The sequence below is a fragment of the Nerophis lumbriciformis genome, linkage group LG22 (assembly GCF_033978685.3).
Source record: "Nerophis lumbriciformis linkage group LG22, RoL_Nlum_v2.1, whole genome shotgun sequence".
In the NCBI taxonomy this organism is placed as follows: domain Eukaryota; kingdom Metazoa; phylum Chordata; class Actinopteri; order Syngnathiformes; family Syngnathidae; genus Nerophis; species Nerophis lumbriciformis.
The window spans coordinates 5,809,018-5,834,743 of record NC_084569.2 but is presented as its reverse complement, the minus strand read 5'-3'; the positions used below and the strand labels follow the sequence as shown (position 1 = coordinate 5,834,743).

General features: G+C 39.6%; 1 protein-coding gene across 2 annotated transcripts in view; it reads right to left on the bottom strand.

Annotated features, from left to right (window-relative positions):
* The window catches only part of gaa (alpha glucosidase), a 35,029-nt gene extending 12,167 nt beyond the window's left edge, over positions 1–22,862 (bottom strand). The window contains exons 1-12 of one of the 2 annotated variants that reach the window (XM_061973462.1): positions 22,226–22,862; positions 22,008–22,159; positions 15,948–16,113; positions 15,774–15,870; positions 15,590–15,709; positions 15,400–15,518; positions 10,182–10,313; positions 9,992–10,102; positions 9,807–9,920; positions 9,596–9,680; positions 5,776–5,893; positions 5,558–5,715 (exon numbers count right to left, since the gene is read on the bottom strand). In XM_061973462.1, coding sequence (XP_061829446.1) covers positions 5,558–5,715; positions 5,776–5,893; positions 9,596–9,680; positions 9,807–9,920; positions 9,992–10,102; positions 10,182–10,313; positions 15,400–15,518; positions 15,590–15,709; positions 15,774–15,870; positions 15,948–16,113; positions 22,008–22,159; positions 22,226–22,693 — 1,840 coding nt within the window. In that variant the 5' untranslated portion in view covers positions 22,694–22,862. The remainder of the gene's footprint in view (positions 1–5,557; positions 5,716–5,775; positions 5,894–9,595; positions 9,681–9,806; positions 9,921–9,991; positions 10,103–10,181; positions 10,314–15,399; positions 15,519–15,589; positions 15,710–15,773; positions 15,871–15,947; positions 16,114–22,007; positions 22,160–22,225) is intronic. The other variant, XM_061973463.1, reaches the window with a different exon arrangement.
* Between the last annotated feature and the right edge of the window lie 2,864 nt (positions 22,863–25,726).

Here is a 25,726-nt window from a genome sequence, read left to right as displayed (position 1 = left end):
ATGTTAGATCCACTATGGACTGGACTCTCACTATTATGTTAGATCCACTATGGACTGGACTCTCACTATTATGTTAGATCCACTATGGACTGGACTCTCACTATTATGTTAGATCCACTATGGACTGGACTCTCACTATTATGTTAGATCCACTATGGACTGGACTCTCACTATTATGTTAGATCCACTATGGACTGGACTCTCACTATTATGTTAGATCCACTATGGACTGGACTCTCACACTATTATGTTAGATCCACTATGGACTGGACTCTCACACTATTATGTTAGATCCACTATGGACTGGACTCTCACACTATTATGTTAGATCCACTATGGACTGGACTCTCACACTATTATGTTAGATCCACTATGGACTGGACTCTCACACTATTATGTTAGATCCACTATGGACTGGACTCTCACACTATTATGTTAGATCCACTATGGACTGGACTCTCACACTATTATGTTAGATCCACTATGGACTGGACTCTCACACTATTATGTTAGATCCACTATGGACTGGACTCTCACACTATTATGTTAGATCCACTATGGACTGGACTCTCACACTATTATGTTAGATCCACTATGGACTGGACTCTCACACTATTATGTTAGATCCACTATGGACTGGACTCTCACTATTATGTTAGATCCACTATGGACTGGACTCTCACACTATTATGTTAGATCCACTATGGACTGGACTCTCACTATTATGTTAGATCCACTATGGACTGGACTCTCACTATTATGTTAGATCCACTATGGACTGGACTCTCACTATTATGTTAGATCCACTATGGACTGGACTCTCACACTATTATGTTAGATCCACTATGGACTGGACTCTCACACTATTATGTTAGATCCACTATGGACTGGACTCTCACACTATTATGTTAGATCCACTATGGACTGGACTCTCACTATTATGTTAGATCCACTATGGACTGGACTCTCACACTATTATGTTAGATCCACTATGGACTGGACTCTCACACTATTATGTTAGATCCACTATGGACTGGACTCTCACTATTATGTTAGATCCACTATGAACTGGACTCTCACAATATTATGTTAGATCCACTATGGACTGGACTCTCACTATTATGTTAGATCCAATATGGACTGGACTCTCACACTATTATGTTAAATCCACTATGGACTGGACTCTCACTATTATGTTAGATCCACTATGGACTGGACTCTCACTATTATGTTAGATCCACTATGGACTGGACTCTCACTATTATGTTAGATCCACTATGGGCTGGACTTTCACTATTATGTTAGATCCACTATGGACTGGACTCTCACACTATTATGTTAGATCCACTATGGACTGGACTCTCACTATTATGTTAGATCCACTATGGACTGGACTCTCACACTATTATGTTAGATCCACTATGGACTGGACTCTCACTATTATGTTAGATCCACTATGGACTGGACTCTCACACTATTATGTTAGATCCACAATGGACTGGACTCTCACACTATTATGTTAGATCCACTATGGACTGGACTCTCACACTATTATGTTAGATCCACTATGGACTGGACTCTTCACTATTATGTTAGATCCACTATGGACTGGACTTTCACAATATTATGCTAGACCCACTCGACGTCCATTGCATCCGGTCTCCCCTAGAGGGGGGTGTGGTGGGTGGGGGGTGGGGGGAGTCACCCACATCTGCGGTCCTCTCCAAGGTTTCTCATAGTCATTCATATTGACATCCCACTGGGTTGTGAGTTTTTCCTTGCTCTTATGTGGGCTCGGAACCGAGGATGTCGTTGTGGCTTGTGCAGCCCTTTGAGACACTTGTGATTTAGGGCTATATAAATAAACATTGATTGATTGATTGATTGATTGATTTCACTTCACAGGTGTGCTTGACCTCACCAATGAAATCACCAAATGATTCACGAGCGAGGCGCACGCTGCTGCTCACTGCTCCACTCACCCCACAGGGGGTGAACATGGCGATGGGTCAAATGTAGACGACAATTTTCACCACACCTAGTGTGTGTGTGACAATCATTGGAACTTTAACTTTGAAGCTCATGGAGAGAATACCAAGAGTGTGCAAAGGGTGGCTATTTTGAAGAAACTAGAATATAAAACATGTTTTCAGTTATTTCACCTTTTTTTGTTAAGTACATAACTCCACATGTGTTCATTCATAGTTTTGATGTGACAATCTACAATGTAAATAGTCATGAAAATAAAAAAAACACATTGAATGAGAAGGTGTGTCCAAACGTTTGGCCTGTACTGTACGTTAGCATCTCCTTGGTCAAATAAGCTAGTTTAACTTGATTTTAATTGCATTCAGTTTACACAAGAGCTCTGTCTTGTTTATCTTTCACTTAGCTGTGCCTCATCTGTGTTCTATTTAGATTATACAAGAGCCGTAACGAGGAACTCCACACTTTTGCCATTTTGGTTTTCCACAATAATAAATAATCAACATCAATTAGAGTTCCAAAGTTCCATTTATAAAGTTTTAAGGGTATTGGTTGGGTAGTGTTTGAGTTCTGCTAGTAAGATACCATCCTAGTTCACAGGAATACACAAAAACGACAAAATTAGTTTGGAAAAAAAACCGTCCGATAATGGCTTTTTTGCCGATATCCAATATTCCGATATTGTCCAACTCTTAATTACCGATTCCGATATCAACCAATACTGATACATACAGTCGTGGAATTAACACATTATTATACCTAATTTTGTTGTGATGCCCCGCTGGATGCATTAAACAATGTAACAAGGTTTTCCAAAATAAATCAACTCAAGTTAAGGAAAAAAAAAATGCCAACATGGCACTGCCATATTTATTATTGAAGTCACAAAGTGCATTATTTTTTTTAACATGCCTCAAAACAGCAGCTTGGAATTTGGGACATGCTCTCCCTAAGAGAGCATGAAGAGGTTGAGGTGGGCGGGGTTGGGGAGGGCGGGATTTCAGGTTGCAGGGGGTGTATATTGTAGCGTTCCGGAAAAGTTAGTGCTGCAAGGGGTTCTGGGTATTTGTTCTGTTGTGTTTATGTTGTGGATGTTCTCCCGAAATGTGTTTTGTCATTCTTGTTTGGTGTGGGTTCACAGTGTGGCGCATATTTGTAACAGTGTTAAAAAAGTTTATACGGCCACCCTCAGTGTGACCTGTATGGCTGTTGACCAAGTATGCCTTGCATTCACTTGTGTGTGTGAAAAGCCGTAGATATTATGTGACTGGCAGTGCCTTTAAGGTTTATTGGCGCTCTGTATTTGTCCCTACGTCCGTGTACACAGCGGCCTTTTAAAAAGTCATATATTTTACTTTTTGAAACCAATACCGATAATTTCCGATATTACATTTTAAAGCATTTATCGGCGGATAATATCGGCAGCCCGATATTATGGGACATCTCTAATAAGCAGGGGCGTCACTAGCTTTTAAGGACAGGGGGGGCTTAGCCCCCAGGAGATGCACAGGATGCGAGCGAACGTTACGCGCAAGCACAAAACTTCACAAACGGCTAACAAAGACTTAGAAATTATTCATTGTTATTATTATTTTTTTTTTTAAATGCACGGGACGAAATGAAATGCTCCCCGGGACGATGGGTTTTAACCATTTTTTTTCTTTTTCTTTTTATGTATTTATTCATTTTACATTTTATATTAAATGTCTTGGTTTTTCCTCCCTCTGAAAATCCTATGAAATGTTTAACAAGCCATCCTATAATAATACAACAGCTATTAATGTCATGTCTGTGTAATCATATTTTGTTTTAAGTCATGTTTTGTTTAGTTTCTGGCTTTTCACTCCCTTGTCTTGTTTGCATGATTACCCATTAGTTTCACCTGTTCCACGTTTGGACTCATTGTGCACTCTTGTTTGTCACCATAGCAACCATTAGTTTTCACCTGTCACGTCACGCACCTGTTTCACGTTTTGAGTCACGCACCTGCTTTCACTAATCATGTCCATAGTATTTAAGTTCATTCATTTTCTGTTGTTCGTCCTGACGACATCCCCGCATTTATGCTCCTGCACACTCTCCACACCCTGATGACCCTTGCTACTCTTTTTTTCATGCCGGTTCCATGCCAAGTAAGTTTTTGTTTAACCACAGTCCTAGTCTTGACAGTGCTGATGACATCTGTCAAGACTAGGACTGTGGCTTGGTTTGTTCTCCCGTGGTGCAAATGAACTGGACTGGTCAAGGCTTGAAGGTGGGTACATGATTTATTTAAACTATCAAAAAAGGAATAAACGAAAAGCGCGCACAGGGGCGGAGGTACAAAACTAGACTATAAACACAAAACTTGCACATTGGCAGAAACTATGAACAATTAAACAAAACACTAACTGTGGCTTAATAAACAAAAACTTACTTGGCATGGAACCGGCATGAAAAAAAGAGTAGCAAGGGTCATCAGGGTGTGGAGAGTGTGCAGGAGCATAAATGCGGGGATGTCGTCAGGACGAACAACAGAAAATGAATGAACTTAAATACTATGGACATGATTAGTGAAAGCAGGTGCGTGACTCAAAACGTGAAACAGGTGCGTCGTGACAGGTGAAAACTAATGGTTGCTATGGTGACAAACAAGAGTGCACAATGAGTCCAAACGTGGAACAGGTGAAACTAATGGGTAATCATGCAAACAAGACAAGGGAGTGAAAAGCCAGAAACTAAACAAAACATGACTTAAAACAAAATATGATTACACAGACATGACAATTAATGTAACAATACAATAAAACAAATATATTTAATGATGTTTTTTTCATTATTTTAACAATAGGCTAATGTATATTACTTTATATAGATTCTACAAGAAACACAAAACTTAAAAACTAAATCAATTACAATTGCACACACAAGGTTTCGTGCAGCTTCACTCATTGTAAAGGAAGATAATGTGCTTCGTACACCTGCAGGACCGCAAGCAAGGTCGCAGAGAAAATGCGGACTGGAATTTGAGTGATGTGGGCATTTACTATATGAACAAGTGGAATGGATTGGATACCGACGCACTAAAGGGGCTCTCTACTTTACGCTACGAAGTGAGGGGAAACTGAGTGAATAATAACAGGTTATATGATTATTTATTTAAACTCATATTCGGGCCACTTTATAATGACTATGTCGGCATGTATTTGTAAAAAAAAAAAAAAAACACCAAATTATTTAGGGGGGCTTAAGAATATTTTAGGGGGGCTTGAGCCCCCCTAAAATATGCCTAACAACGCCAATGCTAATAAGCAACAAGCCACTCATTTTTGGCAATGGTCTAAAAAAGGTGTAGAAACAAGTACTAATTTCCACTTTTTAGTGTTTCAGTCCTACTAGCATTCAGGACAAGTCATGCAGTGGCACGACACCTAAAGGACGTGTGACTAAAGTCACGTCAAAAGAATATAATTAGGTAAAAAGGAACACATCCTTGCATTTGTCTTGTGTGGACCAGTCAAAGAGTCATGTCCTCATAATAAAAGGTGGGATGTCAAACGTTTGGAAAGACAACAAACACACACGTCCTTACAAGGGATGGAGTATCGAAGTTGCTCCCAGTCGCTCCTAACGTCTCCTGTCCACACTCCGGAGAAGCGTCCGATGCTCGGGAAGGAAGATCGAGACAGGACAAATGGCCTCTTCCCTCGTACTTTGACGAGAGCACTGCGGATGACCATCACCTCTAAACTATTAACAACAGAAACAAACTGGATTGTGCTGACATTTTATTTACATGATTCTACATACCTATGAGTGGCGAAGGCTTCAGTCAGTCCGTACATATTGTGCAGATTGTAGTGAGTGGACAACTTTTGCTCAGCCGACATGCAAAGAGTCCCTGAGTTTAAGCGACCTCCGATAACCCCTGTTTGTCAGCCACACATCAAAGCCGTTAATAAATGCATACATTTTAAGGCTGGAAATTTGATAAACATTGCAAAGCACATTCATCTCAATAATTGCATTTTGTTGGATCTTATGAATTGGGTTGTGTACATCTGTTAAAACCCTCATATACAGGTAAAAGCCAGTAAATTAGAATATTTTGAAAAACTTGATTTGGTAGACGGCTGCGTTGACCCTGGATCTCAGGAAACAGAGTGGACCGACACCAGCAGATGACATGGCACCCCAAACCATCACTGATGGTGGAAACTTTACACTAGACTTCAGGCAACGTGGATCCTGTGCCTCTCCTGTCTTCCTCCAGACTCTGGGACCTCGATTTCCAAAGGAAATGCAAAATTTGCATGGTTGGGTGATGGTTTGGGGTGCCATGTCATCTGCTGGTGTCGGTCCACTCTGTTTCCTGAGATCCAGGGTCAACGCAGCCGTCTACCAGCAAGTTTTAGAGCACTTCATGCTTCCTGCTGCTGACCTGCTCTATGGAGATGGAGATTTCAAGTTCCAACAGGACTTGGCGCCTGCACACATGGCAAAATCTACCCGTGCCTGGTTTACGGACCATGGTATTTCTGTTCTAAATTGGCCCGCCAACTCCCCTGACCTTAGCCCCATAGAAAATCTGTGGGGTATTGTGAAAAGGAAGATGCAGAATGCCAGACCCAAAAACGCAGAAGAGTTGAAGGCCACTATCAGAGCAACCTGGGCTCTCATAACACCTGACCAGTGCCAGAAACTCATCGACTCCATGCCACGCCGCATTAACGCAGTAATTGAGGCAAAAGGAGCTCCAACCAAGTATTGAGTATTGTACATGCTCATATTTTTCATTTTCATACTTTTCAGTTGGCCAACATTTCTAAAAATCCCTTTTTTGTATTAGCCTTAAGTAATATTCTAATTTTGTGACACACGGAATTTGGGATTTTCATTTGTTGCCACTTCAAATCATCAAAATTAAATGAAATAAACATTTGAATGCATCAGTCTGTGTGCAATGAATAAATATAATGTACAAGTTACACCTTTTGAATGCAATTACTGAAATAAATCAAGTTTTTCAAAATATTCTAATTTACTGGCTTTTACCTGTATTGCTGGTAATAATGCACAGGAAATGACCATATAAGGCAAAAGTGATGCCGGCAAGTACAAACCCCAAAACGTTGTGTAAATGGTAAATAAAAAGAGAAAACAATGATTTGCTAATCCTTTTCAACTTATATTCAATTGAATAGACTGCAAAGACAAGATATTTAATATTTGAACTGGTAAACTTTTATTATTTTTTGCAAATATTAGCTCCTTTAGAATTTGATGCCTGAAACATGTTTCAAAAAAGCTGGCACAAGTGATAAATGATAAATAAATAAATGGGTTGTACTTGTATAGCGCTTTTCTACCTTCAAGGTACTCAAAGCGCTTTGACACTATTTCCACATTCACCCATTCACACACACATTCACACACTGATGGAGGGAGCTGCCATGCAAGGCGCTAACCAGCACCCATCAGGAGCAAGGGTGAAGTGTCTTGCTCAGGACACAACGGACATGACAAGGTTGGTACTAGGTGGGGATTGAACCAGGGACCCTCGGGTTGCGCACGGCCACTCTTCCACTGCGCCACGCCGTCCCCAAGTGGCAAAAAAGACTGATAAAGTTGAGGAATGCTCATTAAAACACTTATTTGGAACATCCCACAGGTGAACAGGCTAATTGGGAACGAGTGGGTGTCATGATTGGGTATAAAAGCAGCTTCCAGGAAATGCTCAGTCATTCACAAACAAGGATGGGACGAGGGTCACCACTTTGTCAACAAATACCAGAGCAAATCGTCCAACAGTTTAAAAACAACATTTCTCAACAAGCTATTGCAAGGAATTTGGAGATTTCACCATCTACGGTCCGTAATATCATCAAAAGTTTCAGAGAATCTGGAGAAATCACTGCACGTAAGCGATCAATCAATCAATCAATCAATGTTTATTTATATAGCCCTAAATCACAAGTGTCTCAAAGGGCTGCACAAGCCACAACGACATCCTCGGTACAAAGCCCACATAAGGGCAAGGAAAAACTCACCCCAGTGGGACGTCGATGTGAATGACTATGAGAAACCTTGGAGAGGACCGCATATGTGGGTAACCCCCCCCCCCCCCCCCCCCCCCCCCCTCTAGAGGAGACCGAATGCAATGGATGTCGAGTGGGTCTGACATAATATTGTGAGAGTCCAGTCCATAGTGGATCCAACATAATAGTAAGAGTGCAGTCCATAGTGGAGCCAGCAGGACACTATGATATTACGGACCCTCCATCCCTCAGGCGGTATTGCATCAAAAAGCGACATCTGTGTGTAAAGGATATCACCACATGGGCTCAGGAACACTTCAGAAAACCACTGTCGGTAACTAAAGTTTGTCGCTACATCTAAATCTAAATTAAAACTCTACTATACAAATCCAAAGTAATTTATCAACAACACCCAGAAACGCCGCCGGCTTCGCTGGGCCCGAGCTCATCTAAGATGGACTGATGCAAAGTGTAAAAGTGTTCTGTGGTCTGACGAGTCCACATTTCAAATTGTTTTATGGAAATGAAAATAATGAAAATAATCATCCGGACTGTTATAGGCACAAAGTGGAAAAGCCAGCATCTGTGATGGTATGGGGGTGTATTAGTGCCCAAGGCATGGGTAACTTACACATCTGTGCTGAAAGGTACATACAGGTTTTGGAGCAACATATGTTGGCCTTTGGGGCTTCACGGTGGCAGAGGGGTTAGTGCATCTGCCTCACAATACGAAGGTCCTGAGTAGTCATGGGTTCAATCCCGGGCTCGGGATCTTTCTGTGTGGAGTTTGCATATTCTCCCCGTGACTGCGTGGGTTCCCTCCGGGTACTCCGGCTTCCTCCCACTTCCAAAGACATGCACCTGGGGATAAGTTGATTGGCAACACTAAATTGGCCCTAGTGTGTGAATGTGAGTGTGAATGTTGTCTGTCTATCTGTGTTGGCCCTGCGATGAGGTGGCGACTTGTCCAGGGTGTACCCCGCCTTCCGCCCGATTGTAGCTGAGATAGGCTCCAGCGCCCCCTGCGACCCCAAAGGGAATAAGCAGTAGAAAATGGATGGATGGATGGATGTTGCCATCCAAGCAACGTTATCATGGACGCCCCTGCTTATTTCAGCAAGACAATGCTAAGCCACGTGTTACAATAGCATGGCTTCGTAGTAAAAGAGTGTGGGTACTAGACTGGCCTGCCTGTAATCCAGATCTGTCTCCCATTGACCGTTGAACAACTTAAGCTGTACATCAAGCAAGAATGGGAAAGAATTCCACTTCAAAAATGTGTCTCCTCAGTTCCCAAACCTTTACTGAGTGTTGTTAAAAGGAAAGGCCATGTAACACAGTGGTAAAAATGCCCCGGTAACAACTTTTTTGAAATGTGTTGCTGCCATTAAATTCTAAGTTAATGAATATTTGCAAAAATAAATTAAATTTCTCAGTGTGAATATGAAATATATTGTCTTTGCAGTCTATTCAATTGAATATAAGTTGAAAAGGATTTGCAAATCATTGTATACTCTTTTTATTTACCATATACACAACGTAACAACTGGTTTTGGGTTTTGTAATAGACTAGACTGATTTGGTAAACTTACTCGGTGTGTAAGGTGGGTTCTCAACATCTGTGTCAGGACAACCCTCCAATGAGCCCGAAACAAAACTGGAGGGTTCGTTCATATCCTGTGAGGGAGTTTGAAGTAATGTTCACTCACAGGACAGTTCTCAGTTATGTGCGGACATAAGTCACCGTCATATTGTGCTTGGTGAGTGCAGACGAGGTGTGTGTGTGTGTATCTACGTCCTTACAATCCACAATCCATCCATGGGCACCTGGGCATAAAAAGCCCTAATACAGTCTTCCCACCAGTGTCGTGTCTCCGGGTTGGTGAAGTCAGGGAAGGCCGTGGGACCAGGCCAAAGCTGAATGCACAGACAGGGAATGTGCTTATACAGTACTATAGTAGACACATGGCAAAAAAGGAATGTCTAACCTTCCCGATCAGAAGGTGACCTGTAGCGTTTTTTATAAACACGTCTCGTTTCAGTCCGTCGTCGAAGGGTTGGTAAGTTCCTGGAGGACTGGTGGTGCTGATCCCTGGGTCCTAACGTGAGACGACACATAGGAACGTGTCTTATTGGCACATACTGTATGTGTTAGTTGGTGGGTAAGCTTTGTCTTACCAGGATAAGGATGTACTTCAGTCCTTTTTCGTGAAACTCCTCCACCATGTCTTTAATGTCCCTGAAGCGCACAGGGTCAAAGGTGAATACCCGGCTTTTAGATGCATAATCAAGGTCGTTCCACTGCACATCCTAACAGCAGCAAAAATACAAAAAGAAGGTTTTTGGAAGATTACTTCACACAATAATAATAATAATAATTATTATTATTATTATTAGGGTTGTCAAAAATAATGAATTAATTCAGGTGATTAATCACAAAAAAATATTGTGTTTATAATGTATACATGCAGATTATTCACAAGTTGTTATAGAGTCAGTGATCAGGTCAAAGCACATTTATTTTCAAAATACCCACTAACTGGACTTTAGATCAAATTATTACCAAGTTTTGAGAAAATGACATATATATTCAGAGGTGGGTAGAGTAGCCAGAAATTGTACCGGTACTCAAGTAAGAGTACTGTTACTTTAGAGATTTATTACTCAAGTAAAAGTAAGGAGTAGTCACCCAAATATTTACTTGAGTAAAAGTAAAAAGTATGTTGTGAAAAAACTACTCAAGTACTGATGAGTAACTGATGAGTAACATACACACACACACACATATATATATATATATATATATATATATATATATATATATATATATATATATATATATATATATATACATACATACATATACATTGATATATACAGTATATAATTTATATGTATTTATTTTGCTGTTTTTGTTTACATGTTAAAGATGTTTTAATGAATATACATGCATGTTTAACATATAGATTCCTTTCTTTCATGAAGACTAGAATATAAGTTGGTGTATTACCTGATTCTGATGACTTGTGTTGATTGTAATCAGACAGTAGTGATGATAACGTCCACGTTTTCAAATGGAGGAGAAGAAAAGTTCCTCCTTTCTGTCCAATACCACATGAAAGTGGTTGGTTTTTGGCATCTTATTTGTCCAGCTTCCATATTCGTTTTTATACACTTTACAAGAAATATATTGGCGTCAAACTCCTTAGCTTGCTAGCTTGTTTGCGCTGGCTTTCGGAGACTCTTGTTTTGAAAGCGCAGGCGCGATGGAGCGGCACTTTTATTGTGAAGACAGGAACTGTGCAGTCAGTCTTTAGGCTTTTGACGGGATGTACGGTTGAAATAAAGAAGCATCTTTTTTCCTTCACACTTTTGATTGATTGATTGGAACTTTTATTAGTAGATTGCACAGTACAGTATATATTCCGTACGATTGACCACTAAATGGTAACACCCCGATAAGTTTTTCAACTTGTTTAAGTCAGGTCATGTGACCGCCTGGCTCTGTTTGATTGGTCCAACGTCACCAGTGACTGCATCTGATTGGTGGAACGGAGTGAAACGTCACCAGTAAGGCAGGCACTTTGAAGGTCTGTCTGACAGACCAAAACAAACAAAGCGTGCATTAACAGATCGATAAAAATTAGTAGCGAGCTGAATGTAGATAAAAGTAGCGGAGTAAAAGTAGCGTTCCTTCTCTATAAATATACTTAAGTAAAAGTAAAAGTATGTTGCATTAAAACTACTCTTAGAAGTACAATTTATCCCAAAAGTTACTCAAGTAGATGTAACGGAGTAAATGTAGCGCGTTACTACCCACCTCTGTATATATTTGAGTAAAACATTGAAAAAATATTCCTGGATCACATTCTGACAATAAAATTGCACTCCAATGAAATCATATTGGGGTCTTTTTTATTATATATTTCAAATTAACCGAGCAAGTAACAACCTGTAGTTAATCAGTTAATCCAAATTTAATAATAATAATAATAATTATAATAGATTTTATTTGTAAAAAAAAGCACTTAACATTGAGTAAACAACCTCAAAGTGCTACAGTGTATTAAAAAAATAAATAAAATAAATAAAAATAAAAAGATAATAAAAAAAAATAAAAAAATAAAAACTAGAACAGCCAAATAGCTAAAACTAGTATGCATATATCTAAAAAAAAAGAGGCTTTTAAAAAAAAGATGGGTCCACAGTCTGTGGTGCCCTCAGGTGGTCAGGGAGAGCGTTCCACAGACTGGGAGCGGCGGAGCAGAATAATAATGTGATTAATCTGATTCAAAGCACTAACAATTATATATACCGGTAATTAATACACAATTATGTTTTATATTGTCTAATAATGTATGATTTCATTAATATTAAAAATGGGCTTTAATTGATATTAGATAAATAATAAGTAAAAAAACTTTATTCTGTGCATTAAAAATAAATGTCCAGTAAAATGTACTTTATACTTTTGAAATATTAACTATAACATTTAATGATATTGTTTTTTTAGATACATGTTTTAAAACACTATATTAGGACATATTAAAATAAATGTATATACATACTCCAATAATGCAAAATTCACTATGAAAAATAACCAATTATATTTTTGTTTGTATAATAAAACATTCTATAATTGAATGTAGTTATTCTGAAAGCATCAAACAGTATATAAATAAATAAACAACATTTGGAGATAAATACTGTGTGTCATTGGACAGATACTATATTAGATCACACAATACAAATGATCAAATATTAAATGGAAGTAATTATTCATTATTTACCGTATTTTCCGGACCATAGGGCGCACCGGATTATATGGCGCATTAAAGGAGTCATTTATTTATTTATTTTCTAAATGTAAAAGATTTCCTTGTGGTCTACATAACATGTATTGGTGGTTCTTTGCTCAAAATGTTGCATAGATGATGTTTTACACATCATCTTCAAGTCGCTTTCTGACAGTCTCTTCAAGATGCGCCGTTTTGTGGGCGGTCTTATCTACGCGCCTCACCTTCGACAGCGTCTTCTCCTCGTCATCTTTGTTGTAGCGGTGTAGCGTGCAAGGACGGGAGTGGAAGAAGTGTCAAAAGATGGCGCTAACTGTTTTAATGACATTCAGACTTTACTTCAATCAATAACAGAGCAGCATCTCCTCATCCGGAAACAACAACAACGCCGAAAACCGTCCGACCGGAACTCTCTAATAAGTGCCTCCATGGAAATGCCCCCCTCTACCTCAAAGAACTACTCACCCCCAAATCCTCCACACGACACCTCCGCTTCGGACAGGCTAACCTCCTCCAACCTCCGAGGTCAAAGCTGCGAACAATGGGAGACCGGGCTTTCTGCTCCGCCGCTCCCAGTCTGTGGAACGCTCTCCCTGACTACCTGAGGGCACCACAGACTGTGGATGCTTTTAAAAAAGGCTTAAAAACCCTTCTTTTTAAAAAAGCCTTATTTTAGATATATGCATACTAGTTTTAGCTATTTGGCTGTTCTAGTTTTTATTTGTATTTATTTTTTATTATCCTTTTATTTTTATTTTTTTTAATACACTGTAGCACTTTGAGGTTGTTTACTCAATGTAAAGTGCTTTTTACAAATAAAAGATATTATTATTATTATTACCGTATTTTCCGCACCATAAGCCGCCCTGGGTTATAAGCCGCGCCTTCAATGAACGGCATATTTCAAAACTTTGTCCACCTATAAGCCGCCCCGTTTTATAAGCCGCATCTAACTGCGCTAAAGGGAATGTCAAAAAAACAGTCAGATAGGTCAGTCAAACTTTAATAATATATTAAAAACCAGCGTGATGTGGGCGCGCATGGAGTCGTATATCAACATGGACGGAGTTGCGTGAAAAAAGCCACCCGGCCTCTTCGCGTAAACTTCCCTTAACCACTCGCTCATCTTTTCTTCATCCATCCATCCCTTCGAGTTAGCTTTTATGATGACGCCGGCTGGAAAGGTCTCTTTTGGCAAGGTCTTCCTTTTGAATATCACCATGAGTGGAAGTTTCTGGCCATTAGCATGGCAAGCTAGAACCACAGTGAAGGATGACTTCTCATTCCCTGTGGTGCGAATATTCACCGTACGTGCTCCCGTTGTATCCACAGTGCGGTTCACAGGAATATCAAAAGTCAGTGGAACCTCGTCCATGTTGATAATGTTCTCTGGCCGGATCTTTTTTTCAGCTATCTTGTTTTTACAATATGCACGGAAAGTAGCCAGCTTTTCTTGAAAGTCTTTAGGCAGTTGCTGTGAAATAGTAGTCTGTGTGCGGATGGAGAGATTGCGTCTTTTCATGAACCGGAAACCTGTCGCTTAGTAGGAGCCATTTTGTGGTCTTTACAGATGTAAACACACAAAGGAAATGAAACGTAATATCCGCGCGCTTCTTCTTCTTCTACGGGGGCGGGTGGTTGCTTACAGTAGAAGAAGAAGCGCTTCCTCTTGTACGGGGAAAAAAGATGGCGGCTGTTTACCGTAGTTGCGAGACCGAAACTTTATGAAAATGAATCTTAATATTAATCCATATATAAAGCGCACCGGGTTATAAGCCGCACTGTCAGCTTTTGAGTAAATTTGTGGTTTTTAGGTGCGGCTAATAGTGCGGAAAATACGGTATAACTAAAGTTCCTTGGGTGAATAATGTAAACTCACCGCACCGGTATGTTTTAGTGCTTTCATGGTGAGTTTACTGACAGATATAAGTAAGAACTTTACACTACTTTATATTAGATATGGCAACAGTGGAGGATGAATGTCACATAACAAGAAGATAGAGGAAAAAGAAGAAGCTTATCGACTACGGAGTCCGCACGGACTACAAAGGCGGACGCGCGCAACTTTTCAGGACTTATGCAGATCCTAAATACAGATCAGCAGGTACCAGAAGGTAAGAAAAGTTGCTTTTGCAAAATATTGCGAAAAAAAACCCGCCAGATAATATGTTTTACCTTAAACACACACCATAATAATACTCCTATGTTTAATTCGCCGACAATCCTTCAAGCGGTGTGGCTTCATAGCTTACCAAAGTTGTACTAAAACATTTTGATATATTTTAGAGCGCCGTGTGTAATGTTCTATATTTTCAATGGAACATTTATAATGTTGGTGTTGTTCATTTGAGACATATTGCAATCATAGTGCTGTCTACACATATCTCTTATGTTTCACTGCCATCTACTGGTCACACTTATCATTACACCATGTACCAAATAAAATAGCTTTGAGGTGAGTAAGCTCAACCAAACGTATTCCTTACATAAGGCGCGCTGTTGAGTTTTGAGAAAAAAATAAGATTTTATGTGTGCCTTATAGTCCGGAAAATACGGTATATTGTTTTTTCCAGTATATGATTCATGTTAGGTTCATTTACCATGGGTAAGTTAGCATCACGCATCCTCTGTACCACCCGCCGTGTCATATTAGTGCTTGTGTATCCCCAGCGACACAGGTGGAAGCCCAATGACCAATAAGGGGGCATCATGGGATACCCTGGGGATGAACACATTTAAATATGTATCTTTTAACACGATTATTCACATAAAGTAGGTCGTGACTTGTACCAATGACTTGCAGGTATTGTCGTAGAACAGTCTGAGGATCTGGACCCATGAAGATGTACAGATCCAGGATTCCACCTGTAGAGACCCAAGTCAGAGCTGGAAGAGGCTGCAGGATCACCTCTGGGGAGAAATACACACTTAGAATAATAAAATGGCAAAAATAATGTGTTTTTAAAGTCCGCACCAATGGCATTGCTGTTGAGAAGGAACACCCCGTGTGCCAGTCCATCCTCCTCCTGGACCATGTAGAACGGATGAGAGCCATAGAGGTTTGCATGGGGCTGTATGAAAAAGTAGACATATACGGGTAGTTACATTCTATTAACTGGGGTGGATATCTTTGCTCAATATAAATCACATGAGGGGCCATGTCTCTGTTCCAGAGGGTCAGGGAGGTCCAGTTAAGGTCCAAGATGAGGGGGGTGTAGTGCTCTCCAAGGCCTGACACAAGAGACGAGGCCAATGAGGTGGACAGCTGCAGGTACTGGTCAGAAAACAGCAAAGGCGCCACTGTGGTATTCATGCTAGATTGGAAACAAACAAAAATTATAATACTATCTTGATATGATTGGTCATGTACTGTACATATACATACATACATACATATATATATATACATTTTAAGGCTGGAAATTCGATAAACATTGCAAAGCACATTCATCTCAATAATTGCATTTTGTTGGATCTTATGAATTGGGTTGTGTATATCTGTTAAAACCCTCATATATTGCTGGTAATAATGCACAGGAAATGACCATATAAGGCAAAAGTGATGCCGGCAAGTACAAACCCCAAAACGTTGTGTAAATGGTATATAAAAAGAGAAAACAATGATTTGCTAATCCTTTTCAACTTATATTCAATTGAATAGACTGCAAAGACAAGATATTTAATATTCGAACTGGTAAACTTTTATTATTTTTTGCAAATATTAGCTCCTTTAGAATTTGATGCCTGAAACATGTTTCAAAAAAGCTGGCACAAGTGGCAAAAATGACTGAGAAAGTTGAGGAATGCTCATTAAAACACTTATTTGGAACATCCCACAGGTGTGCAGGCTAATTGGGAACAGGTGGTTGTCATGATTGGGTATAAAAGCAGCTTCCAGGAAATGCTCAGTCATTCACAAACAAGGATGGGGCGAGGGTCACCACTTTGTCAACAAATACGTGAGCAAATTGTCCAACAGTTTAAAAACAACATTTCTCAACAAGCTATTGCAAAGAATTTGGAGATTTCACCATCTACGGTCCGTAATATCATCAAAAGTTTCAGAGAATCTGGAGAAATCACTGCACGTAAGCGATGATATTACAGACCTTCCATCCCTCAGGCGGTATTGCATCAAAAAGCGACATCCGTGTGTAAAGGATATCACCACATGGGCTCAGGAACACTTCAGAAAACCACTGTCAGTAACTACAGTTTGTCGCTACATCTAAATCTAAATTAAAACTCTACTATGCAAAGCCAAAGTAATTTGAGACATATTGCAATCATACGACATACAGTCGTGATCAAAAGTTGACATACACTTGTAAAGAACATGATGTCATGGCTGTCTTGAGTTTCCAATCATTTCTACAACTCTTATTTTTTTGTGATAGAGTGATTGGAGCACATACTTGTTGGTCACAAAAAACATTCATGAAGTTTGCTTCTTTTATGAATTTATTATGGGTCTACTGAAAATGTGAGCAAATGTGCTGGGTCAAAAGTATACATACAGCAATGTTAATATTTGCTTACATGTCCCTTGGCAAGTTTACCTGCAATAAGGCGCTTTTGGGAGCCATCCACAAGCTGACATCACATGGACAAAGATAAGACCTTCTGGAGGAAAGTTCTGTGGTCAGATGAAACAAAAATGGAGCTGTTTGGCCACAACACCCAGCAATATGTCTGGAGGAGGAAAAGTGAGCCATTTAATCCCAGGAACACCATTCCTACCATCAAGCATGGTGGTGGTAGTATTATGCTCTGGGCCTGTTTTGCTGCCAATGGAACTGGTGCTTTACAGAGAGTAAATGGGACAATGAAAAAGGAGGATTACCTCCAAATTCTTCAGGACAAGCTAAAATCATCAGCCCGGAGGTTGGGTCTTGGGCGCAGTTGGGTGTTCCAACAGGACAATGACCCCAAACACACGTCAAAAGTGGTAAAGGAATGGATAAATCAGGCTAGAATGAAGGTTTTAGAATGGCCTTCCCAAAGTCCTGACTTAAACGTGTGGACAATGCTGAAGAAACAAGTCCATGTCAGAAAAACAACACATTTAGCCGAACTGCACCAATTTTGTCAAGAGGAGTGGTCAAAAATTCAAGCAGAAGCTTGCGCCTTATTGTAGGTAAACTTGCCAAGGGACATGTAAGCAAATATTAACATTGCTGTATGTATACTTTTGACCAAATCACATTTTCAGTAGACCCATAATAAATTCATACAAGAAGCAAACTTCATGAATGTTTTTTGTGACCAACAAGTATGTGCTCCAATCACTCTATCACAAAAAAATAAGAGTTGTAGAAATGATTGGAAACTCAAGACAGCCATGACATTATGTCCTTTACAAGTGTATGTAAACTTTTGACCACAACTGTAGATTAATTTTGGTGTAGAAAACCACAAAAATAATACAGTCTATTACTAGACAAATGGGGATAGGTTGATTGGCAACACTAAATGGTGTGTGAATGTGAGTGTGAATGTTGTCTGTCTATCTGTGTTGGCCCTGCGATGAGGTGGCGACTTGTCCAGGGTGTACCCCGCCTTCCGCCCATACCCCAAAAAGCATACTTGCCAACCTTGAGACCTCCGATTTCAGCTAGAATTCACCAAGTCAAGTATTTCATATATATATATATATACATATATATATATATGTATATATATTCCCCACACATACATATATATATATATATATATATATATACATAAGAAATACTTGACTTTCAGTGAATTCTAGCTATATATATATATATATATATATATGTATATATATTCCCCACACATACACATATATATATATATATATATATATATATATATATATATATATATATATATATATATATATACATAAGAAATACTTGACTTTCAGTGAATTCTAGCTATATATATATATATATATATATATATATATATATATATATATATATATATATAAATAAGAGAAATACTTGAATTTCAGTGTTCATTTATTTACGCATATACACACACACACAACACTCATCTACTCATTGTTGGGTTAAGGGTTGAATTGTCCATCCTTGTCCTATTCTCTGTCACTATTTTTCTAACCATGCTGAACACCCTCTCTGATGATGCATTCTGCTTCGTCTCCTTGTGTGCGCAGTTGTGCACTGCACTCTCTAAAAGCCCTAGATGTTATTGTCACATATGCATGTACAGTAGATGGCAGTATTGCCATGTTTAAGAGTGTCACAACATTGCTGTTTACGGCAGACGAACTGCTTTACGGTAGACGAAAACGTGACTGCTGTTGTTGTGTGTTGTTGCCGCGCTGGGAGGATGTTAATGAAACTGCCTAACAATAAACCCACACCAGAGGTGGGTAGTAACGCGCTACATTTACTCCGTTACATCTACTTGAGTAACTTTTGGGATAAATTGTACTTCTAAGAGTAGTTTTAATGCAACATACTTTTACTTTTACTTGAGTATATTTATAGAGAAGAAACGCTACTTTTACTCCGCTACTTTTATTCCGCTACTTTTATCTACATTCAGCTCGCTACTCGCTACTAATTTTTATCGATCTGTTAATGCACGCTTTGTTTGTTTTGGTCTGTCAGACAGACCTTCATAGTGCCTGCGTTTCAACAAATACTGTCACTGGTGACTTTCACTCCGTTCCACCAATCAGATGCAGTCACTGGTGACGTTGGACCAATCAAACAGAGCCAGGCGGTCACATGACCTGACTTAAACAAGTTGAAAAACTTATTGGGGTGTTACCATTTAGTGGTCAATTGTACGGAATATATACTGTACTGTGCAATCTACTAATAAAAGTTTCAATCAATCAATCAAAAGTGTGAAGGAAAAAAAGACCCTTTTTTATTTCAACCGTACATCCCGTCAAAAGCCTAAAGACCGACTGCACAGTTCCTGTCTTCACAATAAAAGTGCCGCTCCATCGCGCCTGCGCTTTCAAAACAAGAGTCTCCGAAAGCCAGCGCAAACAAGCTAGCAAGCTACGGAGTTTGCCGCCAATGTATTTCTTGTAAAGTGTATAAAAACGAATATGGAAGCTGGACAAATAAGATGCCAAAAACCAACAACTTTCATGTGGTATTAGACAGAAAGGAGGAACTTTTTTTCTCCTCCATTTGAAAACGTGGACGCTATCAGCACTACTGTCTGATTACAATCAATGCAAGTCATCAGAATCAGGTAATACACCAACTTATATTCTTGTTTTCATGAAAGAAAGGAATCTATATGTGTTAAACATGCATGTATATTCATTAAAACACCTTTAACATGTAAACAAAAACGGCAAAATAAATAAATATAAATTATATACTGTATATATATATATATGTGCATATATATATATATATATATATATATATATGTATATATATATAAATGTGTGTGTGTGTATATATATATATATGTATATATATATATGTGTGTATGTATGTATATATATATATATATATATATATATATATATATATATATATATTATATTATATGTGTGTGTATGTTACTCATCAGTTACTCAGTACTTGAGTAGTTTTTTTCACAACATACTTTTGACTTTTACTCAAGTAAATATTTGGGTGACTACTCCTTACTTTTACTTGAGTAGTAAATCTCTAAAGTAACAGTACTCTTACTTGAGTACAATTTCTGGCTACTCTACCCACCTCTGACCCACATAAGGAACTAAGAACTCGCCCTCGATCATTCTACAGTTATAACCTGATTGGGCAGGCACGCTGTTTATAATGTGGGAAAGCGGACGTGAAAACAGGCTGTCTACACGTCACTCAGGTCCGCCTGAATTTCGGGAGATTTTCGGGAGAAAATTTGTCCCGGGAGGTTTTCGGGAGAAGCGCTGAATTTCGGGAGTCTCCCGGAAAATCCGGGAGGGTTGGCAAGTATGCCAAAAAGGGACAAGCGGTAGTAAAGAATCTGGGTATTATTTTCGACCCAACTCTCTCCTTTGAGTCACACATTAAGAGTGTTACTAAAACGGCCTTCTTTCATCGCCGTAATATCGCTAAAATTCGTTCTATTTTATCCACTAGCGACGCTGAGATCATTATTCATGCGTTCGTTACGTCTCGTCTCGACTACTGTAACGTATTATTTTCGGGTCTCCCTATGTCTAGCATTAAAAAATTACAGTTGGTACAAAATGTGGCTGCTAGACTTTTGACAAGAACAAGAAAGTTGGATCATATTATGCCTATACTGTATACATAAATACATATATACCTATATATACACCTATACTGGCTCACCTGCACTGGCTTCCTGTGCACTTAAGTTGTGACTTTAAGGTTTTACTACTTACGTATAAAATACTACACGGTCTAGCTCCGTCCTATCTTGTCGATTGCATTGTACCATATGTCCCGGCAAGAAATCTGCGTTCAAAGAACTCCGGCTTATTAGTGATTCCCAGAGCCCAAAAAAAGTCTGCGGGCTATAGAGCGTTTTCTATTGGGGCTCCAGTACTATGGAATGCCCTCCCGGTAACAATTAGAGATGCTACCTCAGTAGAAGCATTTAAGTCCCATCTTAAAACTCATTTGTATACTCTAGCCTTTAAATAGCCCCCCTTTTAGACCAGTTGATCTGCCGTTTCTTTTCTTTTCTCCTCTTCTCCCCTTTTCCTTGTGGGGGGGGGGGGGGGCACAGGTCCGGTGGCCATGGATGAAGTGCTGGCTGTCCAGAGTCGGGACCCGGGGTGGACCGTTCGCCTGTGCATCGGCTGGGAACATCTCTACGCTGCTGACCCGTCTCCGCTCGGGATGGTGTCCTGCTGGCCCCACTATGGACTGGACTCTTACTATTATGTTGGATCCACTATGGACTGGACTCTCACTATATTATGTCAGACCCACTCGACATCCATTGCTTCCGGTCTCCCCTAGAGGGGGGGGGGGGGGGTTACCCACATATGCGGTCCTCTCCAAGGTTTCTCATAGTCATTCACATCGACGTCCCACTGGGGTGAGTTTTTCCTTGCCCTTATGTGGGCTTTGTACCGAGGATGTCGTTGTGGCTTGTGCAGCCCTTTGAGACACTTGTGATTTAGGGCTATATAAATAAACATTGATTGATTGATTGATTGAAAATGGATGGATGGACTAGACATTCTGTATTTTTCTCCCAATCAGAAAATGGACACTAAACCATGACCTTATACTGTACTTACAGAACCCTTCCATTGGATTTGCGTGTCACGACGAAGCCAAATGGCTGGGTCTGGTACTTAATGGCATATAAGGCATCCTGGGCAGTGGCCTTGCCCTGAGGGACCCCAGAAGGAAGGTCAACTTCATATCTGCGTGTCCATGGATCCTTCAGCTGCGTGGAAAAACACAATGTTACCTTTATGTTGTGATTTAAACATGCCATGTAGTTGTTTCTCACAGTGAGGCGCAGGCAGCCTGCAGACTCCTGTGTCTCCTGCAGGTGGAGAGCGGGGACATCTCTGGGCAGGTATGAGGGGGAGTCCCGGGTGAGGGTGGCAGCCTGACCCCGGTGGGTGGGAGTGAGGGCACTCATGCTGTATCCTGGGTATACATGAGGGTAGAAGCACCATGGAGCCCTGGAAGAGTTAGTGAGTGGAGAGTAACAACAAGCTCTCTGCTCACATTCCCCCTGACTGAGGACTCTGTCCCGGCCACAGTCGAAGCGTCTGTCCGGGGACATGACACACTGGACGGGTTGTTGTGTCTCTGGTGCATTTTCACCAACTTTGCTGGTAATAAAGTCCATAAATGAAGGTTTGCTGGTAATAAAGTCCATAAATGAAGGTTTGCTGATAATAAAGTCCATAAATGCAGCCAAAGCTAAAGTGAGAAGCACAGCTACAGTTAGTTTGATACTTACAGCCATGAGCTCGCTAACACAAAGTTTAGGAAGGTAAACAAAGCGACAAGACGAACACGAGAGTGTTATTTAGTTGTTGTGCTGTCTCTTAGTGCGCCATTAAACTCACAAGAGAGGTTAATTTAGGTCGCCATGATACGAAATATATATATTATATATATGTTTATGTCTCTTTAAACATGGCGGGGCCAAACATGGCAGCTACGGCAAGCGAGAGTTGGCAAAATAGCTCAAACGCCTTCCTCCTCATTAAAAGGTTTCCTCAGCAGTTTTTTTAAATCATTAAAAAAAAAGAAAAATTATGTACAATTGAGCTATTACTTAATATTTTTTTTATAATAAAATACCATAAAGAAAAAAAAGATTAACATATATTTTAATGCATATTTTTATTAGCCATGATGCTATATATATATATATATATGTATACGTATATATATATATATATATATATATATATATATATATATATATATATATATATATATATATATATACACATACACACATCTTATAAGTAGACGCAGCATCATACTTGCCAACCTTGAGACCTCCGATTTCGGGAGGTGGGAGGTGTGGGGTGGGGGGCGTGGTCAGGGGCGTGGTTGGGGGCGTGGTTAAGATGTATATATATATATATAAGAAATACTTGACTTTCAGTGAATTCTAGCTATATATATATATTTTTTTTATTACATATATATATATATATATATATATATATATGTCTTAATAAGGTTATCCAAAAAATAGTGCTCGATACCGTAGTAGAGCGCAATATATGTATGTGTGGGGGAAAAAAATCACAAGACTATTTCATCTCTACAGGCCTGTTTCATGAGGGGGGTACCTCAATCGTCAGGAGATTCTCAGAAAATCTCCTGACGATTGAGGGTACCCCCCTCATGAAACAGGCCTGTAGAGATGAAATAGTCTTGTGATTTTTTCCCCCCACACATACATATATATATATATATATATATATATAATAATAATAATAATAACTGGGATTTATATAGCGCTTTTCTAAGTACCCAAAGTCGCTTTACATGTAGAACCCATCAATCATTCACACCTGGTGGTGGTAAGCTACTTTCATAGCCACAGCTGCCCTGGGGTAGACTGACGGAAGCGTGGCTGCAATTTGCGCCAACGGCCCCTCCGACCACCACCTATCATTCATCATTCAATTCACCGGTGTGAGTGGCACCGGGGGCAAAGGGTGAAGTGTCCCGCCCAAGGGCACAACGGCAGCGATTTTTGGATGGTATGAGGCGGGGAGCGAACCTGCAACCCTCAGGTTTCTGGCACGGTTGCTCTACCCACTACGCCATGCCGCCCCAATATATTATATATATATATAAAAGAAATACTTGAATTTCAGTGTTCATTTATTTACACATATACACACACATAACACTCATTCTACTCATTGTTGAGTTAAGGGTTGAATTGTCCATCCTTGTTCTATTCTCTGTCACTATTTCAGAACACACACATTATACAAATATACATTATAAAATCAATAAGAAAACGGGAGCTCTAATTTGGGAGTCTGAGTTAGGATCAGAAGTTCCTATATAAACATTGCGCACTCACGTCGCCTTTTTGTATTGATTACTGCAGCTGTGCACTGGATTCATTCACAAATACAAACTACAACTCACAAACACTTTAGAGTTAGGCTCCACCATCAGAATGTGTACTTAAACTTATAAAGATCACATGGATATTATTCAGTGAGTTGATTCACCAAAACTAACCTGTTATACAGGAGGAAAAAGCACGCAGGACGATTCAATTGTTCACAGACTGGTCGCGCTCATCAGAATGACAAGACACTTCCGGTCTGCAGGTGATAGCATTCAATTGGGAAGAAACGCCCTACTGCCCCCTACTGACCAATGTGAATACTGATAAATGTGGAACGACAGCTCCAAAAACGAACTCAAACCACAAAATAAAATAAATAAATCAACACAAAAATGTGACACATTATGGGTGGGTCACATATGCATGTACAGTAGATGGCAGTATTGTCCTGTTTAAAAGTGTCACAACATTGGCGTGGCCTCCAGCTCCGCCTGAATTTCGGGAGATTTTCGGGAGAAAATTTGTCCCAGGAGGTTTTCGGGAGATGCGCTGAAAATCCGGGAGAATTGGCAAGTATGGTCCTTCATCATAGCTACACGTATGACAAAAAACTGCGTGAAAATCAGTGGTATTCAGTGAGATAAAATGAATTAAATGCGCTGACAGTTCATTGCTCCTGACAAATGAATTGCACTGAGTGGAGCGGATCACCACTCCAAGATGGCGGCCTCGCGTCTCGTCAGCGCCTGTAGGCAGTAGCGCTCCATGCTGCGTACCCTTAGAAGATGTCTATGCGCTACGGGGTGTTAGCCAATGACTTTGGCTGGGGGGCGGGACTTCCGGGGAGAGATAGAAAAGTGACGTTGATGATAGGAAGTAAGGCGTTGGAGTATTTGTTGTGTAGTTGTAGTTGTTGTGTGGTTGAATTGCATCTTCTACAATAAAGACAAGACAAACAAAGAAGTTATATGAGCCTACATTCATGGATTATTATGGTTATGTCTCTTTAAACATGGCGGGCCCAAAATTGGCAGCTACGGCAAGCGAGAGTTGACAAAATATCTCAAACGTCTCCCTCTTTAAAAGCTTTCCCCAGCAGCTCTTTTTGATCATTAAAAATAAAAATAAAAAAGATGTACATTTGAGCTATTACTTAATAATTCTATAATAAAATACCACAAAGAAAAAAAAATTAACATATGTTTAAAAGCATATTTTTATTAGTAGTAAATTACAGTATTTGGATATTCCATTTTCATTCTCTTTTTTTAATGTATTCATTTATTTCAGGCAATGACAAAAAAAGTACAAGCTAGACAACACATAATAATATAAATGAATATAATGCAAAAGGTAATGTACAATACGTAAACATGATGATCCAGTTTTGCCTGAAAGGGAGTGGGAAGAAGATCATTTATTTAATCCCACCCTCAGTTCTCCATT